At 39.8% G+C, this 22420-nt stretch overlaps 1 protein-coding gene across 2 annotated transcripts in view; it reads right to left on the bottom strand.

Moving 5' to 3' along the window:
• The window catches only part of NME7 (NME/NM23 family member 7), a 266054-nt gene that overhangs the window by 200458 nt on the left and 43176 nt on the right, over positions 1–22420 (bottom strand). For both annotated transcript variants that reach the window (XM_047077044.1, XM_047077045.1), the window contains exons 2-4: positions 17526–17633; positions 16599–16765; positions 293–403 (exon numbers count right to left, since the gene is read on the bottom strand). In XM_047077044.1, the coding sequence (XP_046933000.1) occupies positions 293–403; positions 16599–16765; positions 17526–17633 (386 nt within the window). The remainder of the gene's footprint in view (positions 1–292; positions 404–16598; positions 16766–17525; positions 17634–22420) is intronic.

Genomic DNA, 22420 nt, shown 5'->3' with positions numbered 1-22420 from the left:
ATGACGATTATCCAGCGTCGGTGTTATAAAAGCCAATGGAGTTAGGGAACATGATAAAAGTGAGGCAGGTACAATCTGACAATTCCTACTTGCTTGGAGTTCAATTATTATTGGTGAATATAATTACCTGTGGTCTTATTCTTTTCTCATTTTAATAAGATTAGTGTTCTATCCTTTGCCACTCAGTGAGAGGCTTTTATTTTAAACAATGACATGAAAAATAACAGATGATTTAAAAAAGAAAACAATACGGAATCAGACTTTACGTGACTGAAAATGGCCAACAAGTTACCTTGAAAGCGTCATCATTTTGAGTTTGGTTATAGTAAATCCGGCTTTGTTTATCATTTCAATTATTTCTCCAGCTTTTGATATTGCATCTGGTTTAATCAGAGCCAACGTTCTGTAAGGATATAAAGGATAAGTTTGAAAATAAAAATAGTTCAGTTTTTACTTACAATTCCTAAGCAGTGGTAGTTTCCTTAACAATCATCCTACATCATAAAACATTGAAATCAATTCCAAAGAGAAGTGTATTAAAGGTCTCTTTAAAACTTATATAAGGTAAGCTTACTATTTTTCCCAAGAAAATATAAACTTAGGTACCCAGTCTAAAAAAAATAATAAAAGCTTACAGGGGAAAAAAGTTCACATTGTCATGTTTAATATGCCCAAATTAATGCAGGGAAGGGAAAATTCTTCCTCTACCCTCCAAGGTCTTCCGACTGGACTGAGAATTAAATTTACACGAGGCAGAGTAACAGGAGAAAAAGCTGAAGTTTCGTCATGTGTGCATGGAGGCCCAATAATGAAGTTGAGACCCAAAGAAATGACGAAAACAGGCAGTTTTTATACTTCTTAAACAAAGAGACAGTAAATTGGTGAGGGATTGACAGGATAAAGAAAACAGATGTGGGGCGCCTGGCTGCCTCAGGCAGTCGAGCACGGGACTCTTGATCTCCGGGTTGTGAGTTCTAGCCCCCACATTGGGTGTAGAGATTACTTAAAAATAAAACCTTTAAAAAAAAAAAAAGAAAGAAAGAAAACAGATGTTTAGGAGCTTTAATTAGTAAGGAATTCAAAGCAGAATTTGGACTTCCATGGTAGATTAGAAAGAAAGTAACAATGTTTGTTTCTACAGCTTTGTTGGCTTTAAAGTTCCTATCTCTGGTGGTAATAAGGGATCTCTTTACTTCTTAGTACAGGGAGCGCACCTTTTATACGGGAGATTTACTTCCTCTATTCAGGGGGACAGAAGGGGATCCGAGCGTCCTTGCACCAGCTGCTTAAGTAACTTTTATTTAAAATAATATGCCAAAGTGGCACATTTTGAGGCAGCCTGTCCTTGGCCCCCACATTAGAAAACACTGGTCTTTGAAATATCTGTTTCTTAGAACACATTTTATAAAAGAGGACAAATCTTTAAAATATTGCATTTAATATATTATGAGCTTGGTTTTTGGTCTCTTGGACCTTAACAAATGTATGCTATGCAGTCAGTTCAGCATTGATTTGGAAATAATTATAAATTCTTCTTTTAACACTCAAGCATAGCATGAGGGATGCGCAAAGAACCAAATGTCTTCTTGTCTGGCAATGTAGACAGATGGCAAACACCATGCTAATTTTTACAATCACAGTCTCCTCCAAGAGGACACATAGGAGCAAAGCACCCTCTCTACTCTGAAGCCACAGAATTAATCGATTTTTGGCGATGGCGACCGCCCGAATGCCCTCGCTTCGCTGATGCGGTAACTAAGCCCGGAGAGCGGTCACGTGCAAGGCTGCACAGCCGGTCAGCGGCACCTTCAGGACAGAAACATCCAGCTCACAAGACTTGCGGGTCTGCGCTCCTTCCACACCACAAGCAAGGTCACTCTCAGTATCATCAGAAGGGAGCACAACCACAAAACCCTCGAGGGTAATACTTGCAAATACAAGAAGAAAATCGAACTAGTCGGAGTAATTCAGTTTGCGGGACGTGCAGAATTATGATAATGAACTGCTACCGCTTGCCCTTCATCATTTCTGGGTGTTCTGACACGCCGGCAATATTTCAAGGAATGCACACGAGAAGAATGGCCTTTTCGGAGCTTTCTTCCCCAATGAGACAAGCTTGGCTGAGGCTCTGACAAAGATATAATAATTCAAACATCCTTACTTTCAGTGGGATGTCACCCATGGCTGCCTTTTAAAACTTATAAATAACAAAGATTGTTCATCTCAGTGTGCTTATGACAAGCCATACCGGACAATCCTTTCCTTTATTTTGAAGCAAATAAGTCGCTGATAGTATTTTATATTATATGGCTTCACTGACGATGCAATTAAAACTCGTCGCTTTTTAGCTCATGTTATTTAAGTATCATAAGCCACACTAACCCCTGAATTGTTTATGCTGAACTGTGGGCGAACTTTCTGGAACTATAGCTCTTAAAGAAAATATAAACACATCAGCAGCCATCGACTTCGAGGAACAAGCACCAGGGTGGAAAATGCAAAACGGACAGAACTGAATTTAAACTGCAATTTCATTTTCTCTTTAAATGCCTACATTAAAGGCTGACTACTAGGAGTAACCACTGTAAATAGATTCGCCTATCGTGTCCTCGTTGCTTAACTCTTCAGTACATAATAGTTAAAATCTATCCTGAACAGAAAATTCGACGGGCACGAGAAGTCACACATGCTATTTAAGTGAGGACAGCACATAAACAATAGGACCACAAAAATATTATTAATAGTGCTGCTGTTCTCTGTCGCCGTGTAACGCACCATAACAACACTCCAAGCCGTCCCAAAGGTGAACGTGTTTCAAACTGCTGCGCTCCTCGCTTGCTGGCTGAAGTCCCCCGGGCTGGTGCAGGACTGACCTACTTTCCCAGAGGCCTGCAGGCTGGCCTTGAGGAATGAAGGACCAGACTTTCCCAGAAGATAAGACCTGACCGCATTTGAAAACAGCTGCCACTGATGCCAACAAGTCTGTTCAGGGCCAGATCGACGTACGACTAACTGCCTGGGCACCTGCTTCTCCTGCACGGAGCCCCCGCCATTTCCCGCACCTTCCCTCCTGTTAGAACCCTGTGGCTTTGTCTGGACAGGGAAGATGGCCTTTGAGACATCAGTCCACCATCTTCCCAGGATGCCAGCTTCCTGAATAAAGCAAACTTCTCTTTCCCACCATCGTTTGTCTCTCCAGCATTGGTTTTTTTTTTTGACTGGCGAGCAACCAAACTTGACTTGAGAATCCATTCTCTGTCCAGGAACAGAACCATCCCAAAATGTGGGGGCTCAAAACAACAATTGCTCAAGATTCTGTAGGTCGGCTGCAGTGGTTTCACCAGGGATCATTCACACAGCCGTGTGCGGCTGGAGGGTCAGCTGGGAGGGCTCCCAAGGCTTCTTTTTCCTTGTGGGCTTTCATCCTTTGGAGGCCACACCAGGCTTCTTCATATGCGGCCACATAGAGTCCAGCATGCAAACACTTATCACGCATCCCCTTGAGACATGTCTACTGACGTCCCTTTGGCCAATGCAAGTCACATGGTCAAGTCCAGAGTCAATGTGAGGGGAGACTGGACAAGGGCACGATACCAAGAGGTGCGATTCACTGGGGACCACCGCTGTAACAACCCACCGCGTGGTAATCCTCTCACCTGGCACTGAGCGGGATGTGGCAGGAGATGCTCTCGAAACAAAAGAAAAACTATAAACCGTTCTTTTACACTAAAAACTTCTTAGCAATGGAGAGTGAAAAAACAGTTGGGCCAGCCTTCACAGAACTCAGATAGGACACAGAATTCTGCAAACTAACAGCTTTCATGGAGCCATGCACAAGATGCGTTCTCCATCCACCAGTCAGGCTCGGGGCAAAAATCGCAGCGAACATGTATGGGATAAAGATGACCAGTCAACCGCTGCGGAATAAACATCCTCCACAGTACAGGGCAGTAGACTCTTTGAACGCTGTCCACCTAAAGGGATATATTTGTAAACTTTAATCTGTATTAATTTATCTAAATACTTCAAAAGTTATGCATATTGGCCGAAAGCATGTAAAAACCTGTTCTAAAATACCAACCCAAAGCCAGATTTGGGGTCTCTTTCACGCTTCCTTTGCAAGTGTACAGCATGTGTTTGGCCCATGGATAAAGGAAAATAGTCTCAGATGAGGCCCCTGTGGCTTGGAGGCAATGGCAGTGAGTCAGAGCTTTTGACTGGCAACAACGGCAAAGTCATTCAGGGCAGCCCTTCCACGGAAAACTAAAAACAGTGGGTACGATAGTTTTTAAAGAGTTTTCAAGCAAAAAGAAATGGGCTGGATGCTAAACAATTATTAGCACAAACGTAAAAGAAAAACGGAGATCCAGGGGAATAAGAACAAAAGTCATGTCTCCCTTGCCGGCATTGCCTCTGGCAAATCCAAACTTTAATCTGTACCCCATCACTGGGAGAGGGCAACAGAACCCAACAGAGTATTCTCCCTGTAATACTCTGGGACCAAAAGCTACGCCCTAAGGGTGAGTCAGATAGAACCAGGCCTTGCGTGGCCCGGCAGCACAAATTCACATCACTTAGGGAGCCTGGGAGCATCCAATTCTGCACAATTCTGGTAACGGTCATCCAGACTGCTAATCCCTCCAGCCAAAACTCAGAAGCAAACACAATTCCACCCTAGATGTCAGGTAACTTCATCCTGTACCTCAAATAATTCATCTATAAATGCCCAACACACATGTATATCACAAGCACGTTCACATCCACACACATCCAGACATATGACAAGCAATACCACACACACACACACGCACGCGTGTGTACACACACGCACGCGTGTGTGCACACAAAAAAGTGAAAAAAGACCAACCTGAGGAAGAACCAGAAGAAACAGCACAGAACAGAGACAGCCACAGATAGTTCAGATACTGGAACTGTCAGATGCAGACTGGGAAAGGACCAGACAAAAGGAAGGACTGAAAGACAAGGTGCAAGCATCATAAGGCAAGAGAAGTCCAAGCTATGAACAATGGATACTTAGGTTTGAAAAAGAATCTATGAGAAGACCAAGTGATAAAAAAATACAAAAATGAAAATAAGCACCAAACGGGCTGATAGAAGACTAGATGTACCTGATGGAAGAATTCTGAACAAATTCAGAATGAAGCACAGAGGAACAGAAAGATAGGACATAGCTAAGAGGATAGTTTCAAGAATGTGAGTAAAGTAAAGACATTTTCAGCCAAAAGAGTTTCTTATCAGTGAACACTCTAAGGGAAATTCTAAAATAAGCAAAACAATCCCAAACAGAATATCTGAGACAGACAAAATAATAATACTAAAAGGCCAAAAGTAGTGACAGCTAATTGTCAACTGTTTATATAGAATAATAATAATGAGTCATTAGGTTCACAAAAACTACAGAAAATACAACAGAAGTGGCATGTAATTCAGCAAGGTACAAAATTTAGCTAAACTGTTCCGAGGTTCTTATACTTTCAAGAAGGAAGATACTATAAAAGCAAACATGAACTACCAGGACTTCATCAAGATAAAAAGCTTCTGCACAGGGAAGGAAACAATCAGCAAAACTAAAAGTCAACTGACAGAATGGGAGAAGACATTTGCAAATGACTTATCAGATAAAGGGTTAGAATCCAAAATCTGTAAAGAACTTCTCAAACTCAACACCTGCCAAAAAAAATAATCCAGCCAAGAAAGGGGCAAAAGACGTGAACAGACACTTTTCCAAAGAAGATATCCACATGGCTAACACACACGTGAAAAGATGCTCAACATCACTCATCATCAGGGAAATACAAGTCAAAACCACAATGAGATACTATCTCATATCTGTCAGAATGACTAAAATCAACAACTCAGGAAACAACAGATGTTGTGAAGATGAGGAGAAAGAGGAATCCTTTTGCACTGCTAGTGGGAATGCAAACTGGTGCAGCCACTCTGGAAAACAGTGTGGAGATTCCTCAAAAAATTAAAAACAGAACTACCCTACAAGCCAGCAATCGCACTACAAGGTATTTATCCAAAGGATACAAAAATGCCCAAAAGGGCACATGCACCCCAGTGTTTATATCAGCACCATCAACAATAGCCAAAGTATGGAAAGAGCCCAAATGTCCATCGACAGATGAATGGATAAAGAAGATGTGGAATATATAAAATGGAACATTACTCAGCAATCAAAAAAAATGAAAATATTGTCATTTGCAACAACATGGATGGAACTAGAGGGTATTATGCTAAGTGAAATAAGTCTGTCAGGGAAAGACAAATACCATATGATATCACTCATATGTGGAATTTAAGAAACAAAACAGATGAACATAGGCGAAGGGAAACAAAAATCAGATAAAAACAGAGAGGGAGACAAACTATAAGAGACTCAAATACAGAGAGCAAACTGTGGGTTTCCGGAAGGGTGATGGGCTGAGTGATGAGCATTAAGGAGGGCACTTGTTGGGATGCGCACTGGGTGTTATACATAAGTGATAAAACACTAAATTCTATTCCTTAAGTCATTATTACACTATATGTTAACTAACTTAGATTTAAAAAAAGAGAAGATACAGATATTGGTAAACTTTAGGCATTGATATTAAATATGCATGCTGTAGTTTCTAGGATAAGAACTAAAAGTATAGAAAAGAATGTACACCATTCAAACAAATAGACAAAAAATGGACTGAGGGGTGCCTGGGTGGCTCAGTGGGGTGAGCATCTGACTTCAGCTCAGGTCATAATCTCATAGCTCGTGAGTTCGAGCCCCATGTCAGGGCTCTGTGCTGACAGCTCAGAGCCTGGAGCCTGCTTCGGATTCTGTGCCTCCCTCTCTCTCTGCCCCTCCCTTGTTTGTGCTCTGTCTGCCTATCTCTCTCAAAATAAATATACGGTAAAAAAAAAAAAAAATTATATACATATATATATTTAAATGGATTGAAAAATCCTCAATAAGTCAGAAAACGACCAAAAATAATAATAATAAATCAAATGAGAAAAAGCACAAAAGCAGATGGCAGGGTTAACCCTGAAAGGGTGGGCCTACGACGGTCGGCTCCATCTTGTTCTGTGTCCTTCACCTAGACCAGCCTCCGGCTCCATCTTGTTCCGTGTCCTTCACCTAGACCACGCCTCCTCCCTTTGAGTGACCTCCCGCTCACCCATTCAAGCTTCCTGATCAAAACACGCCCCTTCCCCAGCCAATCGGCTACCCCTAGACCCCTATAAAACCTTTGTGCTTTTGAAACTCTCTCTCCCTGGTATCTCACTGCTGTGTCGGTGCAGGTAGGGGACTGAGCTCGAGCTAGCTCGAATAAAGGCTCTTTTGCTTTTGCATCGGACTCGGCTCCCTGGTGGTCTTTGGGGATCACGAATTCTGGGCACAACAAACCCCAAATATATTATAGTACATGCATTAAAAGTAAGTGTTTTACATAAGAGACTCTTAAAAACTGAGAACAAACTGAGGGTTGATGGGGGGTGGGAGGGAGGGGAGGGTGGGTGATGGGTATTGAGGAGGACACCTTTTGGGATGAGCACTGGGTATTGTATGGAAACCAATTTGACAATAAATTTCATATACTGAAAAAATAAACAAATAAAAATAAATAAATAAATAAAAGTAAGTGCTTTAGAGTAAAAGACAAAGACTATAAAACTGAATTTCTTTAGGGAACCTGGGTGGCTCAGTCGGTTAAGCATCCAACTTCGGCTCAGGTCACGATCTCACAGTTCATGCGTTCCAGCCCCGCATCAAGCTCTGTGCTGACAGCTCAGAGCCTGGAGTCCGCTTTGGATTCTGTGTCTCCCTCTCTCTCTGCCCCTCCCCTGCTCACGCTCTGTTTCCCTCTGTCTCTCAAAAATAAATAAATGTTAAAAAAAAAAAACAACACTGACTTTCTTTAAAAAAAAAAAAAATCATTCAAAGACAAATTACATCAGACTAGATTTAAAAAGTAACTATGTTATTTAGAAAAGGCACATTTAGAATAGCATACTGAAAGTTTTAAAGTTTAAAAAGGATGAAAAAAGACACACTGTGTGAACATTAACTAAAGTAAAGGCAGTGCAGGGGTGCCTGGGTGGCTCAGTTGAGCATCTGACTCTTGATTTCGGCTCACACCATCATGATCTCATGGTCATGGGATGGAGTCCCATGTCTGGCTCCACACTGAGTATGGAGCCTGCTTGAGGCTCTCCCCCCGCCCACTGCCCCTCTCCCCCACTCACTTGCTCACTCTCTCTCTCTCTGAAACAAAAAATAAAATGAAATAAAGTGAAATGAAATAAAATAAAGAAAAGAAAAGAAAAATAAAATAAAATAAAATAAAATAAAATAAAATAAAATAAAATAAAATAAAATAAAATAAAATAAAATAAAAATAAGCCAGTGCACAGAAAACATGAATAGACACTTCTCTAAAGAAGACATCTGGATGGCCAACAGGCACATGAAAAGATGCTCAACATCGCTCCTTATCAGGGAAATACAAATCAAAACCACACTCAGATATCACCTCACGCCAGTCAGAGTGGCCAAAATGAACAAATCAGGAGACTATAGATGCTGGAGAGGATGTGGAGAAACGGGAACCCTCTTGCACTGTTGGTGGGAATGCAAATTGGTGCAGCCGCTCTGGAAAACAGTGTGGAGGTTCCTCAGAAAATTAAAAATAGACCTATCCTATGACCCAGCAATAGCACTGCTAGGAATTTACCCAAGGGATACAGGAGGGCTGATGCATAGGGGCACTTGTACCCCAATGTTCATAGCAGCACTCTCAACAATAGCCAAATTGTGGAAAGAGCCTAAATGTCCATCAACTGACGAATGGATAAAGAAATTGTGGTTTATATGCACAATGGAGTACTACAGGGCAATGAGAAAGAACGAAATATGGCCTTTTGTAGCAACGTGGATGGAACTGGAGAGTGTGATGCTAAGTGAAATAAGCCATACAGAGAAAGACAGATACCATATGGTTTCACTCTTATGTGGATCCTGAGAAACTTAACAGAAACCCATGGGGGAGGGGAAGGAAAAAAAAAAAGAGGTTAGAGTGGGAGAGAGCCAAAGCATAAGAGACTCTTAAAAACTGAGAGCAAACTGAGGGTTGATGGGGGGGATGGGAGGGAGGTGAGGGTGGGTGATGGGTATCGAGGAGGGCACCTTTTGGGATGAGCACTAGGTGTTGTATGGAAACCAATTTGACAATAAATTTCATATATTGAAAAAAATAAAATTAAAATTAAAAAAAAGTGCACTTGTTGTGATGAGCACTGGATGTTGTTTGGAAGTGTTGAATCTCTATATTGTACCCCTGAAACTAATATTGCACTGTGTGTTAACTAACTGGAATTTAAACAAAAAGTTAAAAAAAAAAAAAATAAGCCAGTGCAGCTCTATTGCTATCAAACAAAGTAGAGTTTAAGGTAAAATTCAGTGCCAGAGATAAAAATGATCTTTTTATAATACTAAAAGGTTCAATTTACCAAGAAAATATAACAATGTTAAATCTCCTAGTAACATACCCTCAAAATTATAATGTAAAAATTAACATAATGACAAGGAAAAAGAGACAAATGACAAGTATAGAAGGAAATTTTAATCAAGCCTTGGTAATTGATAGAATAAGCTGACAAAAATATTAGTAAATACACGGAAGATTTGAACACATAATTCACAACCCTGACCTAATGACACAAAACAACTGTGGATTAAACATTCTTTTCAAGCACACTAAAATAATTGATTATACTAAGACAAAAGCAAGCCTCAACCAACTTGAAAGACACAGAAATCATGCAGAGTATGTTTTTTAGACACCACACAATCAGCTAGGATCCAATACAAAAAGAGAATAAAAAAACCTGATATGCTTAGACATAAATGAACATACTTCTAAATAACTACTGGATCAATGACAACTTATAAAAATTAGAAAATATTTCAAATCAAATTTTTCAAATTTCACATAAAAAAGTAGAATGTGGTTCTAAGCAGTATTTAGAAGGAAGTTTGTACCCTTAGTTGCATATATTAAAAATACTGAAAATTAATAGAATATATAATTCTCAAACCAGTAACAGCAGAAAAGAGGAATAAAGAAAACTTGAAAGCAACTATCAACTTCAAATTGTGTACAAAGCAAAGGCACCATTAAAAAAAGAAATAAAAAACATTTTTAAGAAAGATAATTGACTACCAAGAAATGGAGGATAAATTCCAAGAGAAAAATGATTCCAAAAGGACAGTCTGATACGCAAGAATTGGTGACAAATGCATAGGTAAATCCAAGCAAACATCGCTGGTACGAAAGAAAAAAAAAAAAAAAGGGTAACATGCAGACAAAAACCAAATGCCCAAAACAACAATGAAACCATGTAATTCAAGAAAGAAGATTGGCACTAAGGTGTTCTAAACTCTTTTAAGACTACAGAAGGGTGAAGATATTATACAACCCTAAGCAATTTAAATTAAATATGTATGACAAAGTTTCACAGCTAACCACAAGAGAAATAGCATAGAATTATGTAAACCCCAAACCAATAGAGAATACAGTAGGTAGAACAATGGTCACCCAAAAATGTCCATGACCTAATCCCTGGAACCTGTGAATACATTACTTCACATGGTAAAAAGACTTTGCAGACTTGATTACGACTGCAGGCCTTGAAATAAGGAAATTATTCTGGATCATTCTCATAGACTCAGTGTCATCACATTTGTCCTTAAAATCAGAGAATCTTTCTGGTTGCGGAGAACCAGAGAGATGTCAGTGTGAGGTCTCAGCCTCACAGCCAGGGAAATGTGGGTGGCCTCAAGAATCTCCTCGAGAGCCTCCGCAAGGGAATGCAACCTTACCAACACCTTGATCTCAGCCCGATGAGACGTGTGTTAAACTTCTGATCTACAGAATTGTAAGGCAATACATTTGTATTGTTGAAGCAACTGAATTTGTGATTTGTTATGGCTTCAACAGAAAACTACAGAGGAAAAAGAAACTGAACAGAGGAAAAACACCTCAATTAATTAAAAAAAAAAAAAAGCAAGAATAAAGAAAGAGTACAAAAGCACCAAAGTGGCCAAAGAGTGGAAATTGTACAAAAATGCCAAAAATACAACATACGTAAACTGTACATGTACTAATCTTACCAAGGAAAATGAGGGCATTTTCAGACAGAATTTTGCTTTTAAAAAAATGCTATGTGCTATTTATAAGAGACATACCTACAGCATAACATAGTATGACTGCAAGAAAAGAGGTGGCAAAAAAAGACATTAATTAATCCAAATATATTATCAATCATTCTAGGGGAAGATGGCCACGGCTGGAGCTGAAAAGAAAATTCAGTTCTAATCTGTTAACTAGGAGCCCTCTGACTAAGAATTATAGAGGAGAAGGCAGAATTTGACTTGATTTTTACAGAGGAAGAAATCTCAATTTCTCTCTGGGAATTTAAGAATAAGAGGGCATTTTTTCATGGCATTATTTGGGGTACAGTTATGCTGTTGTTGGGGCCATCATGTAATCAGTAGTAAGTCATCTTGGACAATGAGACCATAGATAAGTAAAGAGAAAAAGGTTAGGGGGTGAATTTTTAGGAAGGCCTTGGTAATTGAACTACATGACTTTAATGCAATTCAGCGCCTTTTAGCAGCCAAAACTCAACTGCTCACTATGGTCCTAGGACGTTCTGTAAAATAACAGTGGTTAGTACTGCGAGAGTACTTTTCAGGTGAGAGCAGACCTAAACGAATATTCTGCTGCTCCCCTCCTCTGAGAAGTAACCTACTCAAAACTGTTAGGCCAACTGGCTTTAAGACATAAAACCCCAAGGGGCGCCTGGGTGGCTCAGTCAGTTGGGCATCTGATTCCTGATTACGGCTCAGGTCATGATCTCACGGTTCATGAGTTCGAGCCCCACATGGGCTCTGCGCTGACAGTGCGGAGCCTGCTTGGGATTCTCTCCCTCTCTCTCTGCCCCTCCCCCTGCTCACGCTCGCTTGCTGTCTCTCTCAAAATAAATAAACTTTAAAAGAAAAGAAGAAAGAAAGAAAACTCCAAGAACAGGAATATGTGCACTCTTGAGTGCACGTGAGTGACTTCGACTCCACCCCCAGGACAGTGCTCCCTCCCTCCACTCCCTCTATCTGCTCTACCACGTCTTTCTTCACTATATGCTGTAGGTTTCCGGTCACATGTGGCCCCGCCCCTTTTGTCTCAGACCTGCAGGCCCTCAGGCCTTCGTCCTCCCGCGTCCCCACGTTTAGCACAATGACCTGTGTGGAAGCCTGTCTCCGGTGCTCTGTCTCTTGTGCTGGGTGGGCTGTGAGGCGGCACAGACCCCGGGGCCAAGTGTGCGGGCGGAGGGGTTTGCCACGCAGACCCCTCTCCCCCTCGGGCAGGCCCCGAGGTCAGGACTGGAGGAGGAGTGAGATGGGAGGGGGGCGGCAGAAGTAGGAAGATGAGGAGAGCCTCGGCCACTCTCAAGCGTCCCCGATCCCGGACGGCCCGGATAAGCGCCCATCTTCGTGTTGGTCTTCGCCTGGCTCCTGTGTCGGTGCTCCCATCAGTTACTAATCTGGAGACTAACCCGCCCCAGAGATCACAAGAAGTTTGCACTAGGTGGACTCGCATCTAAACAACAGAACCAGGGATGTCGATTCATTGCCATTTACAATTGAAACCCTATCAGCTATACTTCAATTAGAATTAATTAAAACCAATTACTCTGATACTTTGCCAACAAATAGCCTTTGTCAACTTGACCTGAGGAGCTCTATAGAGAATAGATTTAAAATTAGCTAAAGAGTAAATCGTACGTTAAGTGCTCTGACCACACACACAAAAATCAATATGAAAAAAATAATAAAAGGAGCAGGAGAAAAGTTTTGGAGGTGACAAAGAAGCCTGTATCGTTCACTGTGGCGATGGCTTATGGGTGTGCACTTATCTCCAAAGTCCTCAAGTGGTATGCATTCAATTAGCTACAGCTTTTTTATGTCCATTATAACTCAGAAAGGAGATTTAAAGAAAGCAAGCAGGTAGAAACGTGAATCAAATGTCGTATTTCTGTAGTCTAAGAGAACTGGAAGGCCGAGGCCAGTTTGAGAGCTAAAGTGAACTATACTGAATCATCTGGATAACTGCCTCAAAATTAGCTGATGGGCAGCACAGAGATCAATTTTCCTTGGGGCTCCTATCATTTCTCTCTGGTATAAAGAAGGGAGTTGAGTATGAGAAATACAACCGGGAGGTACTGAGTTCATAAATTATCCTTGTCCCCATCCACACTGAGAATGAGGCTGAGTTACAGTTATTACATACAGGTTGTTTCTACGGGATCACGATAGACGGTACGCGTACTTACTTCTCCAATGCCCCCTTTTTTTTTTTTTTTTGTCATTTAAGTGAAAGAATACATTTTTTTAAACTCTTAAATTCTGAAGAAGCTTATTTAAATCAGCCAAATGGTTGCTGGATTTACTAGCCCACACACAGTTAAGAAAGAATCAAAAAAGAAGATGGGGAAACAGTGTTAAGTCAGTAAAAATATAATACTGCATATATTGTTAATTATACAGCCCAAATATTTAAGAATTTTTTTAACATTTATTTATTTACCTTTGAGAGACAGACAACAGAGTGCGAGTGGGAGAGGGGCAGAGAGAGGGAGACACAGAGTCCGAAGCGGGCTCCAAGGCTCTGAGCTGTCAGCTCAGAGCCCGATGTGGGGCTCGAACCCATGAACCATGAGATCGTGACCTGAGCCGAAGTTGGACACTGAACCGACTGAGCCACCCGGGTGCCCCAAATATTTAAAATCTGTCTTCATATTCTTCTGGTCCTCCTCTTTTGAAATCAGTCCCACTCAACAGTATTTATCAACTTATTAATTAGAGGCTTAATGGAAAGAGAATGAGTTTGAGGCATATACAACAACGTTTACTGGTTTCTTTACTGTCCAAATCTACGACCGTGGCCAAGCTACTCAACTGTGCTGTAAAATGGAATCAATGACATTCACTCTAGAGAAATAAGACTAATATATATGCAAATTGTAATTGCTATATGTATTATTATTTTATTTTGATCGGGTCATACTATTAACCCTGTTTCCCTAATTCATTTACTTCTGCTAGTTTAAACGAAAGCTTGAAGTCATCTTGAACTGAGATTCACATGAAAAGTGCCTATCACAGTGCTTGGAATATATGTGCTGAAAAACATTTAAGCTATAAATATTTATTACTTGCAAATAAAGGAATTAGGGTAGATGTTTCCTTAATCTCATAGACTTTCACCACGAGACCTCATAACAATGAGATTCCTCTTTATCTAACATCCTATTTTTCCCCCCATTTCAGAGTTATTCTGGGAATGGTCTTTTTTTTTATGAGGTATTCACCACCCCTCTGATACATCACCACTTGTGTACTAATATCCACAATGAGCACCAGAGCACCCCGAGATTACAAAAGGCTTGTAAAGAGGTCACAGAAAGAATATTACTACTGGAGTTACTCAGATGTTACGTAACCAGCTAGTTATTTTGTTGGTAGACCTCAAAATATAGTTTGACATATTTTTTTTCCTCTCAAATTGAAGGGTACCTGGAGCTTTTTATATTGATAGCTTTACCTTCCACCGGCAGTCCCTACTTTTAATGACTACAATCATCACTCCACACTGCCAAGAATCCCCCAAGATAAATATAATATACAAGCCAAAGAAACCGAAGCCAATAATGATGACAAAAGAAGTCAAATTTCAATTCAAATACAGTCATTCTAGCCTCAGAAAGTTGAAAACTCATAAAGGTAGAGACTGAAAATGAAAATGTCACTTTAGCAATGCTGAAAATTGATATGCAGGAGAAAAACCTTACTAAAAAGTCCTTGTTTTCAGAACAGCCTGATTTTTCAGCTGCATCTCCAACATTTTCTGTCTCTCTTCTAAATCAGAACTGAGGAAAAGTCAGGGCGACAAGTGCAGCTTTGACCACCAGTACAGAGAGAAGGCTAACGAGACAACTGGAAGGTTCCACGCCACAGCCTCTCACCGTCACAGGAAGAGCCACGTGCACTGGGAGGGAAGGGAGGAGCTGGACAGGCCGGCCGGAAGCTCTGCCTCCAGACATAACTGTGTTCAGGGGCATAAACGGATTCATTCATTGATTCAACAAATTTTTGTGGGGCATTCCCTGTGAATAACTTACTGCCTGGGGCATCACAAAACGGTCTTGAGGCATACAGTTGTGAACAAGACAGGTAAGTTTCTCTTCGCTATTGTGTTATTTTATTTTTATAACACTAGCTCATTCTTTCTTCGCTGGATCAGTCAATATTTATCAGACAGGCGTTAGGTCTGTGTATAAAGCTCAAAAATCAACGACATCCATTACAAACAATCTAGACAAAAACATCTTTGTCAACTAGATCAAAGGTCATCATTTGTAAGCAGGGAGGACATTTCTGAAAAAGGAAAGGGCAGATCATGAGTTTAAAATTGTCATTCACTGACTGATTTAGCTAACACAAATACGCGTAAGGAGATGTGCTACGTGCAATCAAATGTGCTACGTGCAATCAGTTCATACAAATGAACTGAGACAGAGAGAGGACGACCGCTTTCCAGGTCCTCTCCATTCTCCTATGATTAAATCCTCCCATTCTTCAGACTGGACTTTGGGCTTTATCTTGCCTCTCCTCGGCCCTTCAGCAAGCTGTTTCACTTGGCTAAGTGTCAACTCCCCCATCTGCAAAGGGGAGCTAATTGTAATAGCACCTTTTTTATCAGGTTGTCACGGGACTCAAATAGCCCATTCAGATCATTTTAACACCATGCTCGATATAATAATAGCTGGCCGCCACTGAGCGCTTATCACTACCATTACTGTTAATCTTGCACACATCTTCCTCTCCACGCCTATTGCTACCACCCTCATTCAGGCTATTTTGCTAATTAAAGTTCTAAAAAAATGTCAACCGTCAAACAAGTCAGGCAGAACAATGGGCTCTTTCCAGTAAACAACCTACAACTTTCTGCCTTTGAATCTCTTCTTATCCTTATTCCTCTGACCAGCATTCCCTCCTCTCAGCCTAACTGGGTAAATATCCAATTCATCTTTCAGGATCCAGCTCAAATACCTTCACAAAGCCTTCCCCGATCTTCCACAACAAACTACTTTCTTTTGTTTCCACCGAGATTATGGCACTCACTACTTTTCTCCTATAAGCCATGTCTGTCCTACACACCAATACTCTTTTGTGTTCAAACATTCTCAGTTCCCAGTTAAATGCATGTTATGAAGAAAGATGAGGGCGTATAAAAAGTTTGTATTTTTTTTCTCCAGAAAATCATCACTGCCTAGGACTATGGGCATCACTTTGTTATCTGAGTGAAAAACAAATCACTGAATCTATTCCTCAAAATTCTAAAAATGTCCTAACACTGCATCGGATCACTGAATCAGAAAAGTGTCTATGTTGTAAAAACACAAGATAGAAATGAGAAATTAGACTTTGGTATCAGGACATACATAATGTTTTAAGAATGAAGAAAAGATTTTCTTACTTTTCTTTCCTACTGCCCAGTTGGCGAGCTGTGTATTGATCCCCATAGTCAATTAGCACCAGCTGTCGAGAAAAGACGTTCACTTTGTTGCCTATAAATAAATCTTCCAAGTGAAGATCATCATATTTGGTCCGCTTTAAAAAGGTGCGGTGATTCTTCACATCGTGCTAAAACAAAAACAACACAGTAAGACAAATAATTCTCCAAAGAGAATGTTAATCTTATTATAAATTAAAAATGATTCTTAATTCTGCTTCATTAAACATTGGCGACATTGTTTCACTTTTGCTACAAATACAAATCACATTTCTTTTAGAACTTCTGTATTTCCTAGTGGAATCCAGTAATAACAGGAAAACTTATTACAAATGTAATACTTTAATAAACCATGAATAGAAAGATTTGTTCATTGCCAAACCATTTCAGCAAATTAGTGCTTCCGAAATCCCAGAGAAATTCCAAATTTCAGCTGTCTTGCCTAGACAAAACCCCAGTACCAAAGAGATCTACCTGTAAAAGGGTTGCCAGTGAAGAGACACAAAGAAATATGTGCGACTCTTAACCTGATCTTCTTCAATCTGACTCGTTGGAGAGATAGCAGCTTTCAATATTGGTGACATATTTAGGGCCATGATAATCTTGATCTGCAACCACTTACCGCCTATTGCTTAATCTAAAACATGAACAATCCCACATCCGTTTTATAAACAAAAGATACGAATTACTACTTTCACATTAAAGATAAAGGTACAATTATCTTTGTATTGGAATTCAAACACCAAAAAAAGAATTCCCAGTAATAAAAGAAAAAAATATATTATGAATTTTCAAAAGCAGCGACATAAAAGGCAATCCTATTCCTCTCCCTATCCCGCATTCACTCCCTCCGCTGATGTTTAAGGGGGGGAAAAAAAAAGGCTCAATTACCATTTCAACAGATCCATCCCCTGGGTAAAATAAAAGTTCATAACGTCGAAAAAGTGAAGCATTCGGATCATACCACTCGGCAATGAAAACGAATCTTTCCCCGTGATTCTGCAAAGAAAGAATTAACATTAACGTATAAAATGTAAGCACTTCTTGCATAAACCATCTACGTTGAAGGCAAGAATTACCAAAGATTTGTTAACAAGTACATCTGTTACTGTTTATTTATTACATTCAAGGATTCTTCTTTCAACCATATATCAGTTACCAACATACCTTCAGAAATACTTCCTTCTAATTTCTCATTAAATATCCTCAGCTATCTCAAAGATGACTTATGAACTGCTTAATACTTCACAACCATCCAATCACCCTGAGTAAATTAACAATTTTTTTAGAACATGAGCTCCTGATCGGACTACTGTAATAATTCAGCAGATTTATATATAAACAGATCTGAAAGCAGATTTACATATAAACAGACAATAAACTGCTGTGAGAAAAAAATTCTGAGAGGCTAGCTCTCAATTACATGAGATTTTAACTTTCCTAAGTTTAAGAATCCAGCAGAATTCGAATATTGTCATCATTAAAGTCATAGTAAACATCCCTTCTTTCCTTCCTAATTTCATACGACAGTATCTTTTTACAGGAATTGGAGAATGTGTTAGTCTAGGTCCTCTGAGAAGCAGACACCGAGACAGGATTACACTTGCAACAATTCTATTCTATTGCAAGAAGGGCAATTCCTAGAGGAGAAAAATGGGGAGGGATCCAGACCACAGTACAAACCTGACCGGAAGGAAGGAAAAGAGAGAAGGGAGGGAGGCATCATTCCAGATTGCTGTACAGTCTAAGGAAGGTTCAGCAAGACTGGCAGGCGGTGCCCCGGGCCAGGGAGCCCTCAAGAGTTCCTTGACATCCGGGGACCCGCCTGCTTGAGTCTCCCTGCTCCTCAAAGGCACCAGTTGGGAGTAGCCCTTGGGAAGCGTGTCTTAAGTGCAAAGGCAGCAGCGGATTTCAGAGCACAGCAGGTGGGGCCCTTGCTCAGAGCTGACGGTGTGTGAGGTGCATTCCTAAGCCTATCACACAGGATGAAGTGAAAAAATAAGTCAAAGAATGACCCTCTTTCCTTGACTGTTAAGCAGGACTTCCAATCATGTATGTTGTTAAAAATAGCTTAGCCCCAAAGGTCCTTCATTATAAGGGAAGGAGGACATACAGGACATGTAAGGAAGAAAGGAATCTAGTTTTGTTGCTAATTCTGAACTTAGCATCTGATTCTCTGGTTAGGATACACGGATAGGTTTTTTTTTTAATGTTTTGTTAATAATTTCTTTTGTGTTAATAATCCCCTTATATATTCTAATGTTAGAAGGTGTATGGCTAGTTATGTTTATGATTATACTCATAAACTGTACTGTAAAAAGTTTTAAGATGCTATTTTATTTTTGCCACAATCATCCACAAAGACATATTTAAGCAATGGTAATTATTAGCTAAGAGAAAATGAAGGTAAGTTAAGAGACATACTATGACATTCGTGAAAGCCTTCCCTCACACATTTTTTTTCATATTCTTACAAATTCGGCTTCTTAAAGTTTAGGTTTCACTGTGCGGTTCTAGTGTTGTGGTCCCCTTATAATAGAAAATTTAAATATTACCAGCTTACTAAATTTTTTACTCTCTAAATTAAAATATTCACTCACTCGACGACATCATTGAAATATTTCCTTCACTAAAATAAATAAATGAAATTAGAAAATGGAAGAAGTACGGATGCATCTAACTGAAGGTAATGGGGCAGGATGGTGAGGTCAATGAAAAACCAATGAAACTTGGCATCATTTATCCAGGGAGCCCAAACACAAAACTAACCAATCGTACTGCTTAATCCTGAGGCGGGTAATAGAATTTTGCACAATACGCTATCCAGAAAACAGTTTTAATATAAAGAAAATAAATGGAGGACCTACTGTTTCTGACTGACAAACTAGCTTAGAGCAAACCAAAGCAAGAAGAACTAGAAAAGTGGGATACGAAAAAAATATCTGTCTGAAAACCCTGGGGAGCCTCTGAGGCAGCCAGAATTTGATGATCCCGGATCTGGAAAGGCAGGAAGCTTACGGAGGTGGCCCAACATTCTCTGTGCTGCTTTTACTTGAGGACATGTGTTGAGTCTTATGTCAGCCTGGACAAGAGACAGAGAAGCTTAAGAAGAGCCAGCAGAGGAAAGCTGCCAAGAGGCAGAGAAGCCAGCAGAGCTTCTGACAATGTCACAGGGATATGGAGTGGCCAAGATTTGCGGGACAAAGATCCCGGGGAGAAGGACATTATAGAAAAGTGAGCTCATACCTGTGTTTGTTCTCTAGCCTCACAGCATGGGGAGAGAAAAATGGGTGTCTAAACCCACTAAAGAGGAACTCTCTTAACCCTCCCACCTTTTTGTTGATTCCTGGAGCACAACACTCTAGGAGCACAGGTAAACAAAAGGGTCAACTGTCCCTTACAAAGTTTACAAGTTGTATGTTCACTCAACGCTTACTCCTTGACCACACTGAGGGGATACTTTCCCCATTCTAGCTCCCTGCATCTCCTGAAGTTCAATGATAAGCTATCAGATACACCAAGAAAGAGAACCAAGAGAAAAAGCAGACAATAGAAAGAGATCCATGAGTAGCTTACCTATTATCTGACAAAGGCTTCAAAACAATGAAGATAGGTATTAAAAAAATACATTGAGATGAAGAATTTCACCTGAGAGCCAGAATCTTTTAAGTCACGTGGAAATTCGAGAACTAAAAATAACTCTAATATAGCATTCTCTAGCTAGCAAAAAATATCCTCTAAAAAGTAAAGGTGAAATAAAGACATTTCTAGATAAGCAAAAAGAGAAAACTTATTACCAGTGTGCCTGCATTAAAAGAAATTCTAAAGGCAGTTCCAAAGGAAAAAGGAAAATTATACCAGATGATTCAAGGAGTTAAAGAAGGGGCTGAAAAACAGTGGAGACGTAAACACGTGGGTAAATCTAAATGAATATTATGCATGAAAATAGTAATAATGCCTTGTGGGATAGAAAATACATAGAATTTGGGGCGCCTGGGTGGCGCAGTCGGTTGAGCGTCCGACTTCAGCCAGGTCACGATCTCGCGGTCCGGGAGTTTGAGCCCCGTGTCGGGCTCTGGGCTGATGGCTCAGAGCCTGGAGCCCGTTTCCGATTCTGTCTCCCTCTCTCTCTGCCCCTCCCCCGTTCATGCTCTGTCTCTCTCTGTCCCAAAAATAAATAAATAAAATTAAAAAAAAAAAAAGAAAATACATAGAATTTGGATGTATGTCAAAATGAATATAAAAGGTGTAAAAGGTAGACGATGTTCATCAAATTATGTACAGCAAAGAAAATATCTCCTACATCGGTTGCTCAACCTGTTCTCAAATTCCAACGAATATTCGTGAACAAGAATCTCTCTTAAAATAATAGATACGTGAATCAGGGACGTTCTGTTCAGTTTTCCACCCTCTATTATGTTAGAATGAATCTTCTCCCTCTCCTACTCCTCAGACAATGGGAAAACATTTCTCAGACTGTTTAACAAATCAGTGACATCCAAACTTTAAGAAATGAATGGCAACCACTAATCATGACAATAACAATAATTTTAAAGTACCTACTAAGTAGCAGGCTCTTGACATGATCTCATTTCATTTTCACAACAGACAAAATAGGTAGCACCCCTATTTCGTGGACAAGGATAGTAAAACTTAAAATTTTTGAACGCTGGTCCAAGGTTACATAACAAAGAAATAAGTTGGAACTCACTATGCTTTGTCCCATTAAACAGCACTGGCTATGAAAAATGACACAAAAGCCACTATTTAAGAAAGTATCCATTCAATGGGCCTCCATCCACTAATGAACTGAGTTATTTATCTACTCCTCCATGTAAAGCTAAATAATTGTAAACAGGGTCAAGTTTGTTGCCTTTATCAATCATTAGGAGAAGATTAATGATTAGGAAATGCAATAAGAGAATCATCTCATTCCCTGTGACATCAAACATATTTAACAAATACTGCTTTTCAATTACATCCCAATTCCAAAATTTTAAGAATCAAGTCAGTGAAGCGTGTCTTTCTAAGATAGCATTGGTGTGTAAAATACCAAAAAATGTTATAAAGCGGATGCTATCTAGGAAATTACAGAAATTATATTGTATTGCCCATAAGTTGCTAATTTAAATCATTTTCACTGTGAGCATTAGTTATTCTCATGTAGTCATAAGCTCTAAAGGAAAATAATAAAGCAATTACTTTTTTAAGGTAAATGGAAAAAAGGCCAACAGAAACCAAAGGTCATACTTTATTGGGAAAAGAATAAAAGACTTGTTAGCTTTAAAAATTCCCTCAGAACCACCTAATGAGATGTTGAAGGAAAAGTCTGCAACACTACACAGCACTTAAATAAATCTCTGATAAGCATCACACAGAAAGAGAGACAGAAACTATACCCACAAGATTTCAAAAATGCCTAAAGTTCTACCTGACCTCTTAGATTTTAACCTAGAGTTTCAAGAACAGCATCTACACATAAAGAAAAAAAATCCTTCATATTCTCTTGGATAATTATCCCATTCCTTCATTTATAACTGTGATTTATCTCAACAAGATTATTTAAAACTACATAAAAATAATAATGGAATTTCCATTTATGATGAGGAAAACTCTCAAACAGGTACTATGCCCTCTATGAAAAAGGGCCAACTATGCCAAGTACAAATTGTATCCAAATGCGATTTAAACTTCACTTTCTGATTTATCTTTGCAGTAGAAAGTCTGGTTACTTCGAAGAGTCAAAAGATGCCTCGGGGTGCCTGGGTGGCTCTGTCGGTTAAGTG

Source organism: Lynx rufus, unplaced genomic scaffold (assembly GCF_022079265.1).
Source record: "Lynx rufus isolate CCGP_SWC_20201006 ecotype Redwood Valley unplaced genomic scaffold, mLynRuf1.p SCAF_15, whole genome shotgun sequence".
Classification (NCBI taxonomy): Eukaryota; Metazoa; Chordata; class Mammalia; order Carnivora; family Felidae; genus Lynx; species Lynx rufus.
This window is presented reverse-complemented; position numbering and strand designations above follow the sequence as displayed.